Here is a 14,171-nt window from a genome sequence, read left to right as displayed (position 1 = left end):
AGATGTATCACTTGTGCACCACTATCAGCGCTGAATTAGGATTGCAGCAAGTGACAGAACTCCTGTGGGCCATGGGAGCACAGCAACCCGAGGACTTGCTGCTTTCCTCATATAAACCTCTCTGTTCTCTGGGAGATATCTGTCCCCAACCAGCTAATTAATCCAGTGGCCAATAAATAAATGTAAACTGCTGCCTCCAAGTTGTACATGTATAATCAACATGTACCACAGCACAGGCTGTGCAAGTCTTCCACGAGCTAAAGAGCTTAGCTGTGTATGTACAAAAAGGGGTCAATATATAATGGAGAGCGCTCTGTTATACTTAGCAGTATTACTCAACACTGCAGCCTGCATTGTACAGCCCATTTATAAAATGCAGGCTCTGTTTTTAAGCCGGTGGTTCTTCATCGAGTTCTTAACACTGCAGAGAGAACTCTGTCATTGGAGGAGAAATGGTCATGTGACTTTGATGGGTTGTGTGACAATGCTATCTCCTTGACTTTTATTTTAACAAATTGCATTAATTTATTATGTGCTCCAACTCCTGAAGCTGGCAGCGCACAATGTACATTTGTAAAGCTGGTGGAGCACAATGCCTATAACGGCCACATTGCATTTTTTTTTGTTTCATAATTTTAATTTTTAAATAGACCCCCTAAGGGCATAACGCCATGTAACTACAGTTTAGGCCATGGGTCTTCAAACTACGGCCCTCCAGTTGTTCAGGAACTACAATTCCCATCATGCCTAGTCATGTCTGTGAATGTCAGTGTGTTACATTGCCTCATGGGATGTGTAGTTCTACAACAGCTGGAGAGCCGTAGTTTGAGGATCCCTGGTTTAGGCAGTGTGTGCTCAGGCAGGCCAAAGTATAAAAGTGGAAACACAGTGGCACAGGGTTACTGAACAACAATGCTGTGGCAGCTGGACCAGTAGAGCATCCAAGAACCCCCCCATAGATGGCCACAGAACAGGCCATGTAATATAATCAATAGATGGCTACTAATGTATTCATTCTAAAGAATTCAACATTATGAGGCTCAATTAGTCCAAAAAGTGGCATTGGTATTTGGTGGGTTATTAGGCTACAAAATCTAGTAATAACAGTGTAAGGACAGCAAGTGACTACCAACTATAAGCTATCATTTGTAAAGAAGAAGAACAGGATTTCCTTGACCAGAAGTGAAGCTTGAAGCGTGTGAGCCCCTATGCAAAAGATGACCTGCCCCCCCCCCCCCACTACCTCCCACAACTTTCACTGTGTGTGCAGATACACTCACCGCATGCCAAGATACTCAAAGTGGCTTAAGAGTTTTGAGTTCCCAGAGTTCCTCCTTACATCAGAGGACAGGGATCACCAATGGAGAATCAGAGGACAGGGACCCCTGGCAGGTCACGTGACAGAACTGTTTTTCCAACAGTGTAGTTGCAGTAGGCAGATACACCTTGTACAGATCGGGGCTAACTGGCTTTGTTGAAAAGGAATGTTGATTTCAGCACTGCAGAGGAGGAGCAGTATAGAGTGCTGTAATGGGAAAGGAGCATATCGGCCGGGCATAACATCCAGGGCAGAGGGGGTAGTCAGGGGGATTTGTGGGCAGGGGGGTACAACTTAGATCTGGGGGGGGCAAATCCATGTGACACAAAATCTGGAGCCTGCAGCCCCTCGGGGCCCCTCAGGAGGTGTTAAGGAGTTTGTTTTAGCAATTTCTGAAGGTTTCTCTATCAGTGTTGGCAGGTGTTGGGGGAATGTCACCTCCCGGAGGTTTGTGTCTTTTCCCCAGTTGCCAGGGAGGTGGGGTAAGCGGACATCCCCAGGTGGGGTTGTACAGAGAATCACAGCTAATGACTAGGAGACACTGAGCATTGTCTTACCTCATCAGTGACATTGGTGCCATCGTGGCTAAAGGATGGCACTCTCCTCCTAACTCGCTGAGCTCGGTTACCATTCCATGCACACAGCTCAGACATTTCCCCATCCTGACAAAAGCAAAGAAAGAAAGGCGCACCAGCCTAGTGTGTTACCGTTGACAGATTTATTAAAATAAAATGGTAATAAAAAACATTTTTTTTTTTTTTTATTACCACTTTTTTATCACAACTTTTTTATTACCATTTTATTTTAATTAATCTGTCAACGGTAACACACTAGGATGGTGCGCCTTTCTTTCTTTGCTTTTGTTGTTTTCTATTAGGACATTCCCCGTCCACGAAGGGCAGCAAGGCCTCTGTTACCTGTCCTTGACACTGTTGGTGTGTTCCATGTGGAATATTGAATAACTTTTGGACAATCCACCCGTGCGCAGGAGTTTGTTTTCTTTTTATTTCCCCATCCTGGGCTGTTCTCACCCCATGGTACTCTCCAGTCAACAAATGTCCTACAGCTTCTCCCCAGCCAATGAGAATGGAGAGGTGTGGACTGTGAAAGGCAAAGTGTAAGCCCAGTTCTGGAGCCTGGCTGTGGGCAGATCGGAGCTGGACTTTGTGAAGGATATAATAATATGACAGTGAGGCTTCAGGGGCCCCCTGGAGCTAGGGGTGGGGTTGCGATTGTGACCCCTGCAACCACTTATGCCTTTGACAGTGTTTTATATTTGGTGACTTTGACAACAGTCAGACTGTTGTCAAATAGATGACTAAGTGAGTAAGAATAACTCCAAAACTACAGATCGTGTGGGATCTTCTCAGTCTGCAGTGGCCAGTGATCCAAGGAAGAAAAATTCTCAAACTGGCGACAGGGTCATGGACAGCCAAGGCTCATTGATGCATGTGGAGAGCGAAGGCAGGCCTGTGTAGTCTGATCCAATATAAGAGCTACTATTGCTAAAAAAAGTTAATGCTAGTTCTGATAGAAAGGTGTCAGAACACACAGTGCATTGCAGTTTGCTGTGTATAGGCTGTGCAGCCACAGACTGGTCAGGTTGCCCATGCTGACCTTTGTCCACAGCCAAAAGTGCGTACAATGAGCACATGAGTATCAGAACTGGACCACAAAGCGCAATGGAAGAAAGTGGCCTGGTCTGATGAATTACGATTTATTTTACATCATATGGATGGCTGGGTGTGTGTGCGTCACTTACCTGGGGAAGAGATGGCATCAGGATGTAGTATGAGATGAATGTAAGGCAGCAGGGGCTTAAAGGATCCACTACTGAAAGCTTGCCTAATGGAGTCCATGTCTCGGTCAAGGCTGTTTTGGTGGCACAAGGATGATCTACTCAATATTAGGGGGGTCATAAAGTTATGGCTGATTGGTGTAAATTATTTCCCAGCCTGCCCACACCCTTGGAATAAGTAGTTCTGGGGGCATGTCTTAATCATTGAAATACTTGCCAACAGCGGCAGCCCATAATGCCGCCCCCCAATCCACGCACCGGACGCATGAATTCCATTCCGCGGTTCTTTTGAAACGAAAGTCTGTACACTCGGGCGGCAAGGGTTTCTTGCCAAGAATCTCATGAGGGAAAACGACACGTTTTTCCTAACGAGATTCTCGGTCGTGTGTACGAGGCATTACCTGTAAGTAAAAGTGGTTGTAATGGACATACTTTGTAACTCAACTAAGGGTGATGATGTGATCTCAGGATGTAGCCCAGGGCACAGCATTATTTGGACGAAGCAATTACTGTATCTCTCTAACACTTACCTTGGACAGTGACATGGGTCTCAATTTGTGTATTGGGAACAACATTTTTTGTTTCCACTGTTTTGACCAACTCCTCTTGTACTCCAGCTGCAGAATGAAATATTAACAGAACAACATTAACAAATTAATCCTTTCAATGCCTGGGCTTTTTTTTTTTTTGCACAAATGTTAAAATGCTGCCGCCAAAGTGCAGCCTGCAACCCACCACCCGAGCCCTCTGCCCACCGAAGCCCACCGCTGCCACCAGAGCCCGCTGCCACCAGAGCCGGAGCTCACAACCCATCTGCCAGGGCCTGCTTGGAGAAGTGTGCGGGGGGGGGGCAAGCTGACTGAGATACCACCAACCACTGGGGGGTTGGGAGGAGGGTTGTTTGCCCCCAAACCCCCCCCCCCCCACCAAAAAAACACCAGCTGCCACTGGTAATATTAAAGACAATTCCAGCAAAAGAGAAAACAATCTGCCCACCCCATGCTTTTAAAATAACAATAGTAGTACATTTGGATGTGAGTGGAAACTCACAATCTGTCCCCCACTGACAAAAAGTGACACACTGGGGTTAGTTTACTAAGGGCAAAAAGACTGTGCACTTTGCAAAGTTTGCAGATGCTCCTGAGTTTAGTAATTGAGGTAAGACTTCAGTTTGCAAAGAATATTCAATCGCGTGCAAGGAAAAAAAAACACACACAAAAAAAAAAAAGCATCTTTGCTTGCACATGATTGGATGATGGAAGTCAGCAGAGTTTCTGCTCATTTACTAAGTTCTGGAGCAACAGCACAGACTTTTTTCCTTTAGTACATTTAGAACAAAGTTCTGCTGTAACAAATATAAAGTGAATGTTATCCCAGTTTGGCTGTAAAAGTGGAAATACACTTAAAAGCCTAACAATAAACTTATTTTATTTGCTCTGGTCTGATAGCCACCCTGGCGGTATGATTATGACAGATTTTTGTGTCTCAAATCGGTACTATTGTTTTGCATAGAAATTTGTTTTTTTTATATTGTAGGCCTGTTATTCTTAGTAATAACACACTTAAATCTGTCCAAACAAGAGTCTAGAAGACATCCCGGGTATGATAAAGTTTGAAACACAAAATCATAAATTATAATATAATAAATAATTATAAAAAATAATAATATAATAATTATAATAAAATGAATTTCCCCACTATTCACTATCGCTCAATTCTGCAAGTGTTCTTATTTACTAATGCGGTTTTCTGGCTGGTCTAAAACCACTTTTAACATAAAGGGACACTTTTTGGTTGCCATGGACAATCTCCAGTTTCCAGGCAGAAAGATCAGTATATGTGATATAAAACTGCATGCAGGACACTGGACAGAGGACTAGGGAGAAAAGGGATGTGAAATTATTTCATACAGTAATGTAATTTGTAAGATTACAGTGTACTGTATGTATTATGAATTTTGCAATTTTTTATTTGCCGTCGGGCTCCGCCCCTGTGCGTTGCGACGCTCGCAGGGAACGGAGCCTTGCACACAGAGGAATCGGGGGGAGAACACAGCCCGTGGACACAGTGGGGGTACATCACAGGATCTTGGTGACAAGGTAAGTAACCTGCACCAGGATCCTGCAATGCAATCCTGAGTGTGGCTCGGGGTTATTGCTAATGATACTGAAATTTAACCCAGAGCCACACTCAGGAATACCGCCAAGGAGGTTAAATATGCCATCAAAAGTCTTTTGTTATATCTGTTCAATAAGTGCAAAAAAAACTTGTTGATCCTGGCAGAAATTTAGTGAACTGATAACTTCCTGGTGCTCTCTGCATGTACTGACTGTTAGCGGTTAGCACTGTTTCAAATTCGTCCTGCAGACCACAGAACGCAACCTCCTATGTTATAGAGATGAGGTGAGAGGGAGGTGTCCTGTAGCCTTTACACACTTCCTGGCCTAGGTTGATGATGTCATTGTAACCCTAGGAACCCTACATTTTGCTCTTGAATGTACAGTTGCAAATAGATTGTTTAACAATTTAAGGATCAGAAAGGATTTGCCCCTTAAATGACCAGGCTATTTTTTGCGATATGCCACTGTCGCTTTAACTGACAATTGCGTGGTCGTGCGACGTTGTACTCAAACAGAATTGACATTCTGTTTTCCCCATAAATAGAGCTTTCTTTCGGTGGTATTTGATCATCTCTCCAGTTTTTATTTTTTGCGTTATAAAAAGAGCGACAATTAAAAAAAAATGCCTGAGTCCTGATTGGCTGCGAGTCCTAAGTCCCGATTGGCTGGGAGGAGAAGTGACCGTCGGGACATGGGAGGAGACGCAAGGGGGAAGCCGAGACCTGGATGGGATAAGTGCGGGGCGACCGGCTAGCGAATCAGCGGTGGGAGGAAGGGAGTGAGGGTAAACGTTAAGCAATCAATTGAGCCCTGGGGGTAGGGAGTGGTTGGCCACTGAGTCTGACGCAGTAAAGGGAATAAGGGATAAGCTCATATTGAGAGATAACACACTACCACTGTACCCATCCGGAAAGCCGATGAATTATATTCAGCAATAACGAATAGTCAGAACGAAAATACTAAAAATGAAATTATCCGAATGTAATTGATTTGATAAACTGGTAGGTTGAATAACTTTTCGTTCTTTTGTATTTTTGTTCTTACTGACAATTCGTTTTTGTACGCATTCGTCAAACAATCTTTCGTTCATTCGGATGCTTCCAAATGAACAGATATATGGAAATGTTGCCCAAAAAACAATTCGAAATGAATTGCACATGTCTAATACAATTTTAACAAATCAATTACATTCGGATAATTTCGTTTTTTCGTATTTTGGTTCTGAATATTCGCCCACCAGGCCCCCCGCCAGCCCCGCACTTATCCCATCCAGGTCACGGCTTCCCCCCTGAGTCTCCTCCCATGTCCTGGTGGTCACTTTGCCTCCCAGCCAATCAGGACTTAGGACTAGGGATGAGCTTCGTATTCGAGTCAAACTCATGTTCGACTCAAAGATCGTATGTTCGACCGTTTGTCGAATTACGATCGTTTTGGGCCGTTCGCACCAAATTCGAGTGGCGTGTCACGGCCCATAGTTCACTGTGGCATCGCAGTGCAGTGCTGGCTGATGATTGGCCAAGCATGCACTATGACCTGCATGCTTGGTCAATCACAGCGCGCAAAAAAACAGAGAGCCATAATTGGCCAAAGCCAGGGTGGCTTTGGCCAATTATGGCTCAGGGGTTTTAGTACACGCCCCACACTATATAATGCTGCCTGGAAGTCGGCCTCGTGTAGTGTGTTGGTGGTTTACAGAGAGAGAGAGAGAATGTCATTTTTTGGAGTTAGATAGAGCAGGCAGGCAGGCTAGTCAGTTAGAGTTACAGGGCTAGATTCAGATACCTGAGCGCATCTTTCTTCCGGCGTAACGTATCTCCGATGCGTTACGCCGCTGTAACTTTGGGCGCAAGTTCTGTATTCAGAAAGAACTTGCGCCCTTAGTTACGGTGGCGTAACGTATGTGTTGCAGTGTAAGGCCGCCTAATTCAAATGGAGATGTTGGGGGCGTTTGGTATTTAAATTTTACTTGACCCCGCGTTTTTGACATTTTTTTTTAAAAGGCGCATGCGCCGTCCGTAAAATATCCCAGTGTGCATTGCGCCAAAGTACGCCGCAAGGACGTATTGGAAAAAAATGACGTCCAGCCCTATTCGCGAACGACTTACGCAAACGATGTAAAATTTTCAAAATTCGACACGGGAACGACGGCCATACTTAACATAGGATACGCCGCACATACCCCTCATATAGCAGGGGTAACTTTACGGCGGAAAAAGCCTAACGCAAACGACGTAAAAAAAAAGCGCTGGGCGGTCGTTCATTTCTGAATCGGCGTAAATACTAATTTGCATATTCCTCGCGTAACTATACGGAAGCGCCACCTAGCGGCCAGCGAGAATATGCAGCCTAAGATACGACGGTGTAAGACACTTACACCAGTCGGATCTTAGGGCTATGTATGCGTAACTGATTCTCTGAATCAGGCGCATAGATACGATGGCCCACACTCAGGAGATACCCCGTCGTATCTTGTTTCTGAATCCGGGCCACAGTGTGTAGAGGATATAAATGCATCCCAGGTGTTGTATATATATTTATATACTGTATTGAGTTTAGCTAGATCCGCTCTTCCTAATTTACTGGCAGGCAGGTGATTGTGCTAGCTGCAGTATTCTCACGTGGTGTACTGTCTGTATCCTCTGTACTGTGTGCACCTAAAGCTATGTCAATAGATTTGCTGGTGTTTCTCATATTAATTCCTAAAGGCAGTAGAGCTGCACGATTCTGGGAAAAATGAGAATCATAATTCTTTTACTTAGAATGAAGATCACGATTCTCAAAAAAATGCATGATGCTTTTGTTAGCATGCATTTTTGTGATTTTTTTTTTTATTATTTACACGCACAGAGTATGTGCCTTGCTGCAGAACAGCCTATTAATTTGTGAATGAACTGCCTGCCACCCCTCAATAGCACCAAAGTGCATGGGCCTTTTTTTTTAATCTTATTTTTTAATGCCGCTGCATCAAAATACATGGTGCTTTTGTTAGCATGCATTTTATTTTTATTTTTGTGATTTTTTTTTATTTACACACATTTTATTTATATATATATATATATATATATATATATATATATATATATATATATACAGGGCTCAAAATTTCAAGTCCTGAGCTACTAGCCAGGCCTCAAGAGTTACTCGCCACCAGTTGCCCCACCTAATTCATACACTGCCCTGCGCCTAATTGCACCCGTAAACACACCCTCGTAGATTATCTCATGGAATGACAATGTTTTATGCAGAATCAAGTTACAAAATTAAATATTACCAACAACAACTTTAACAAAATGGGACAGGGCACTGGGGGCAGACCAGAGGGACAGGGCACTGGGGGCAGACCAGAGGGATAGGGCACTGGGGGCAGACCAGAGGGACAGGGCACTAGAACTGGGTCTCGTCCCCATTCTCTTGCTGTCTCCTCTGCAACTCCTATCCATCCTCTCTCTCTCTCCCATTCATCTCATCAGGAGCCTGTGTGTGCGGCTCCACGCTTGCATGTCCCCACTTCCTCCTTTTATTCAGGCTGGCAGAGAGGAGCTGCAGCACAGCGGGAGGGAGTACAATCCAGCGCTGAGATTCACACAACTGCACAGCCATTGACACCATAGCACAGCGCACACTGACAGCGCACAGCACACATTGAGACCAGTCTGTTCACAGTGCTCAGGCTAAACTTACATAGAGCACAAGGAGAAGAAAACTGCACAAACTAGAAGGCTGCCGCTCTCATGTCAGGGCAACTTTCAGTGAGCGCTGCACCGGAGTGGTAATTTTTGCAATCCTCCACCTTACTCATTACTTTCTGCTCTCCAGCTACATTGGTCGGGGCCCGGGGGAGGGGGGCAGGCTCAGAGAGGTCATACTGTTAGGTCCCATGGCTTAATGAGAATTGTAAGGAGAGCACCTGTGTACTGCTCTGCCTGTGCGCGGCTCAACAGACTACTTTTCCAGAGCATGCACCTTTCCTATTCGGCCGCCAATCTCATTGGGACTCTAAGTATAGGCACAGATTGGAGGGAGATTGGTCATGCAGCCCTGTCATCACTCGCCCCCAGCTTAAATCCACTCGCCAAATGCTAGTAGGCGAGTGGAAATTTTGAGGGCTGTATATATATATATATATATATATATATATATATATATATATATATTTATATATAATGTGTGTAAATAAAATAAAAAAATCACAAAAATAAAAATGCATGCTAACAAAAGCACCATGTATTTTGATGCAGCGGCATTACAAAATAAAATAAAAAAAAGGCCCATGCATTTTGGTGCTATTAAGGGGTGGCAGGCAGTTCATTCTCAAATTAATAGGCTGTTCTGCAGCAAGGCACATACTCTGATGCATCGCATAGATGTGAAGTTGAACCTTTAAAAACACAGTCAGGAGGCCGAGGGGCACCAAAAAAAACAAATTTTGAAATAATCATTTGTCATTGGGACAGAAAGTGAGGTGCAATCTTCTGAACAGATGTGCACAGACAGCAAAACAAATGTTACAGGGGTGATAACCCCTCTATATGTTTTTCAAAAAGCTTAAAAATAGATTTTTTGTCTGGAGCTATACTTTAAAAAAGTACCAGTTCAAAATTACAAACAGATTCTACTTAACAACAAACCTACAGTCCCTGTCTTGTTTGCACCGCCTGTATACTGCTGTTAAAAGTATATAGGGCCAAAGGGTCTTGTAATGACCTGGGGGGAGGGGGCGGGGAAACCCATGCTATTTTTCTCAATGATTTTCATCCATATTGCAGACATTACATTAAAGCCGCAAGCAGTTTTAAATTACTTTCTTATAGTAACACCCAGCAGGTATGATATTTAAAGGAATTTTTAAATTTTTTTTTCACTTTAAGCATTATTAAAATCACTGCTCCAGAAAAAAACGACCATTTTTAAAACTTTTTTTTCCATTGATACATGTTCCCTGGGTCAAGACCCGGGTCCTCAAACCCATTTTACGACAATAACTTGCATATTAGCCTTTAAAATTAGCACTTTTGAATTCGAACGTAAGTCCCAATGGGGTTCTAAATGTTTGCGCGAACATTCGGTCCGTTCGAAGGTTCTGGTGCAAACCGAATGGGGGGGGGGGTGTTCGGCTCATCCCTACTTAGGACTTGTGGCCAATCGGGACTTAGGACGTTTTCTTTTTTTTAATGCACTCGTACTCTAGCGCGTTGCAATACACAAAAAAGCAAATGTACAACTTTTACCATGTTAGGGTGTGTTGGCAGCCCATTCATTATAAATGGGCTGCCTAATGCATTGCATGTTAACACACCACACCCATGAAAACCTTAGCCAGGTTTTTGTCTTTTGATGTCTGCTTTTTTCTTTCACTTCCTTTGACTGGAAATCAAAGGATACAGTGGGGTTAACTTACTAAAGGCAAATAGAATGTGCATTTTGCAAAGTGCAGTTGCTTCATAGCTTAGTAAATGAGGTAAAGCTTCACTTTGCAAAGAATACCCAATGACATGCAGGGAAAATGAAAAACAAAATCTCTCTAAATCTCTATCTCTCTCTAAAGTCCAAACACGACAAGACAATGAGCAATTTTATTCCAATGGTATCCAGTATTTGGTAGACGTCCTGTACAATAACTGCAAATTAAACACAGATGTAACAAATATTATCCAAAGAATAAACAAGTACAGACCTCTTCCTTTTCCCTCTGGATCTAAAACAACATTTGTTAAGGTATGCACAACTCGTTTTCCTTCCGGCTGAAACAAAACAGATGTATAAAGCATTAATCTTTTTCTTTCAAAAGTTAAAGTGTATGTAAACCCCAATAATTAACTTCTCTTATTTGCTCTTTTTGATCTGCTAAACATATAGGGCCAGATTCAGATAGCTTGGTGTATTGTTGAGCGGGCGTAGCACATCTCATATGCGCTATGCCGACGTAACTCTGAGAGGCAAGAGCATTATTCACAAAGCACTTGCTCCCTAAGTTACGGCGGCGTAGCGTAAATGGGCCGGCGTAAGCCCGCCTAATTCAAATTTGGAAGGTAGTGGGCGTGTTGTATTAAAATTAACAGTGACCCCATGTAAATGAATGGCCGAAAGAACGGCGCATGCGCGTGCATGCTCAGAATCACGTTGCATATACTCCCTAAGAAACGACAGCTCAATGCGTACGGCATGAACGTAACCTACGCCCAGCCCCATTCACGTACGACTTACGTAAAGAACGTTAAATCCGACGGCTGTTCCGACGTCCATAACCTAACATGACTTACCCCTGCTTTATGAGGGATAACTATACGCCGGACGTACGCCTTACGTAAACGGCGTAGCTTACTGCGATGGCCGCAAGTACGTTCGTGAATCGGCGTATCTAGGTCATTTACATATTCGACATGTAAATCAATGGAAGCGCCCCTAGCGGCCAGCATAAATATGCACCCAAGATACGACGGCATAGGAGACTTACGTCGGTCAGATGGAGCCAGAATTCAGGTGTATCTGGTTTCAAAAATACAGCGCATAGATACGACGGCGCATCCATGGACTTACGCGGCGTATAAGAAGATACGTCGGCGTAAGTCCTACCTGAATCTGGCCCATAATTGAAAGTGTTTTGTTGTATCTGTTTTAAAAGTGTAAAAAATACCCCTTGATTTTGCTAGAAATCTTGTGATCTGATCATTTTCTTTGTTCTCTGACTGTACACAAAAAGAGAGGTATAAAGATTGGGAGGGGCTATGGAGATGAAAATGGAGGACGGGATGAGGAGAGGTTAGGGAGATGAAAAGGGGTTAAGGAGATGAGAAGGGATTATGGAGATGCAGAGAGGTTATGGAGATGAAGAGGGAGGACGAGATGAAGATGGTATGGAGATGAGGAGGGGTTACGAAGATGAAGAGGTGTTACAAAGATGATGAGGGGTTACGAAGATGAGGAGAGGTTAAGGAGATAAGGAGGGGTAACGGAGATGAGGAGGGGTAACGGAGATGAGGAGGGGAAACGGAGATGAGGAGGGGTTACGGAGATGAGGGGGGAGATGAAGGGGTCAAGGAGATGAGAAGGGGTTATGGAGATGCAGAGAGGTTATGAAGATGAAGAGGGAGGACGAGATGAAGAGGAAGGATGAGATGAGGAGTGGTTACAGAGATGTGGAGGGGTTACTGAAATGAGGAGGGGTTACGGAGATCTGGAGGGGTTACGGAAATGAGGAGGGGTTGCGGAGATGTGGAGGGGTTACAAAGATGAGGAGGGGTTAAGGAGATGAGGAGGGGTTAAGGAGATGAGAAGGGGTTAAGGAGATGAGAATCGGGTTATGGAGATGAGGATGGGTTATGGAGATGAGGAGGGGTTACAGAGATGAGGAGGGGTTACAGAGGTGAGGAGGGGTTATGGACATGAGGAGGGGTTACAAAGATATGGAAGGGTTACGGAGATGAGGGGGTATTACGAAGATGAGGATGGGTTGTGTAGGTGAGGAGGGATTATGGAGATAAGAAGAGATTGTGCAAATGAGGAGGAGGAAGGCGATGAAGAAGGGTTATGGAGATGGGGAGATGGGAGGAGATAAGGAGGGATAAAGAATGATTACGAAGATGAGGCGAAGGAAGGGTTATAGAGTTGAGGAGAGAAGAGGGGAAACGATGAGGAGGAGATGAATAGGGATTATGGAAATTAGGAGAGGGGAGGGTGGGGGAATGAGGAGAGTTATAGAGATAAGAAGGGGGAAGGAGATGAAGAGGGGGGTTGGAAATCAGTTATGGAGATGGGGGGGGGTGAGGAGGGATTATGGCAATGAGGAGAGAGCAGGGGAGGGAGATGAGAGTTGTGGAGTAGATAAGGAGGGGTTGGAGAATTTAAGGGGGAGGAGATGAAGAGGGGCTATGGCGATGAGGAGGAGGAACAAGATGAGGAGGGATAGGGGAGAGATTAGGGATTATAGTGATGAGGAGGGGGAGGAGATAAGGAGAGGTCTGTGTTCCTTGTAATTTATCACAAGTTTAGTAGGAATGGCTGACACCACATGCTTTAGAAACCAGAGCTGTATTGTCATACGAAAGAGTAAGGTATGATCATACTATATTTCTGACAAATCAACACAAATTTTTCTGTACTGACTAGAGTTTTGAAAAAGGGAATATACGTAGATATATGATATAGAAAAAGAATAAAGGAATATGTGATGGAATAACAGAGACCCAGGCAGCAATAAAAAGCTGACAGAGGCTCCAACATAATCTAATGTACTCACCACGACCTTCAGCTTCTTCCTCACACCATCTGCGACAGCCTGTCCGGCCGCCTTCACTTCAATGTCATGATAGCCCAAAGTCAGAGGAACAATGATATAGGGTATAGCCAGAGATGAGGCGGCCTTTACAGTCACAAACTGGCGATATTTACTCTTGGCAGTGGAGAGACTGCAGAATTCTTCATTGTAAGTCCACTCCACACGTACCTAAACCAGACAAATAATATATATAAATACAAAAAACACATGATCTTAAAGCTGAAGTTTAATCTACTTATATGAGGTGCCTTTTTAAAATTGCATTTCAGCTGCACTGCATATACGCAAATGGGCTCCTCAGAAACTCATGTTTTTCACTTGTTGTGTTATTCCATGTGTTCTGGAATGCATCAGAAATCACACCAATGTTAACCAGGGCTTATATCCTTTGTGGCTTCTGAGGAACATATTTAAACTGACAGTAAACTCTGGTTTAAAAACAAAAAAATGTATTCAGTGTCCACCACTCATCTCTGCCAATCCCTCCACTGGCTTCCCATTGCCCAATGAATAAAATTCAAAACACTAACAATAACATACAAAACATACAAAGCTATTCACAATTCTGCCCGAGCTACATGACCAATCTTATCTCCAAGAATCACCCAAACTGTCCTCTCCGTTCCTCCCAAGACCTTCTGCTCTTTAGCTCCCTTGTCT

The 14,171-nt window shown here is 43.9% G+C and overlaps 1 protein-coding gene across 1 annotated transcript in view; it reads right to left on the bottom strand.

Moving 5' to 3' along the window:
• Positions 1-14,171, bottom strand: part of LOC120933437 (venom factor-like) — a 161,180-nt gene that overhangs the window by 58,820 nt on the left and 88,189 nt on the right. Inside the window, exons 21-23 of the mRNA XM_040346654.1 lie at positions 13,473-13,679; positions 10,911-10,977; positions 3,647-3,733 (exon numbers count right to left, since the gene is read on the bottom strand). Coding sequence (XP_040202588.1) covers positions 3,647-3,733; positions 10,911-10,977; positions 13,473-13,679 — 361 coding nt within the window. The remainder of the gene's footprint in view (positions 1-3,646; positions 3,734-10,910; positions 10,978-13,472; positions 13,680-14,171) is intronic.

This window comes from Rana temporaria, chromosome 3 (assembly GCF_905171775.1).
Source record: "Rana temporaria chromosome 3, aRanTem1.1, whole genome shotgun sequence".
NCBI classification, from domain to species: domain Eukaryota; kingdom Metazoa; phylum Chordata; class Amphibia; order Anura; family Ranidae; genus Rana; species Rana temporaria.
This window is presented reverse-complemented; position numbering and strand designations above follow the sequence as displayed.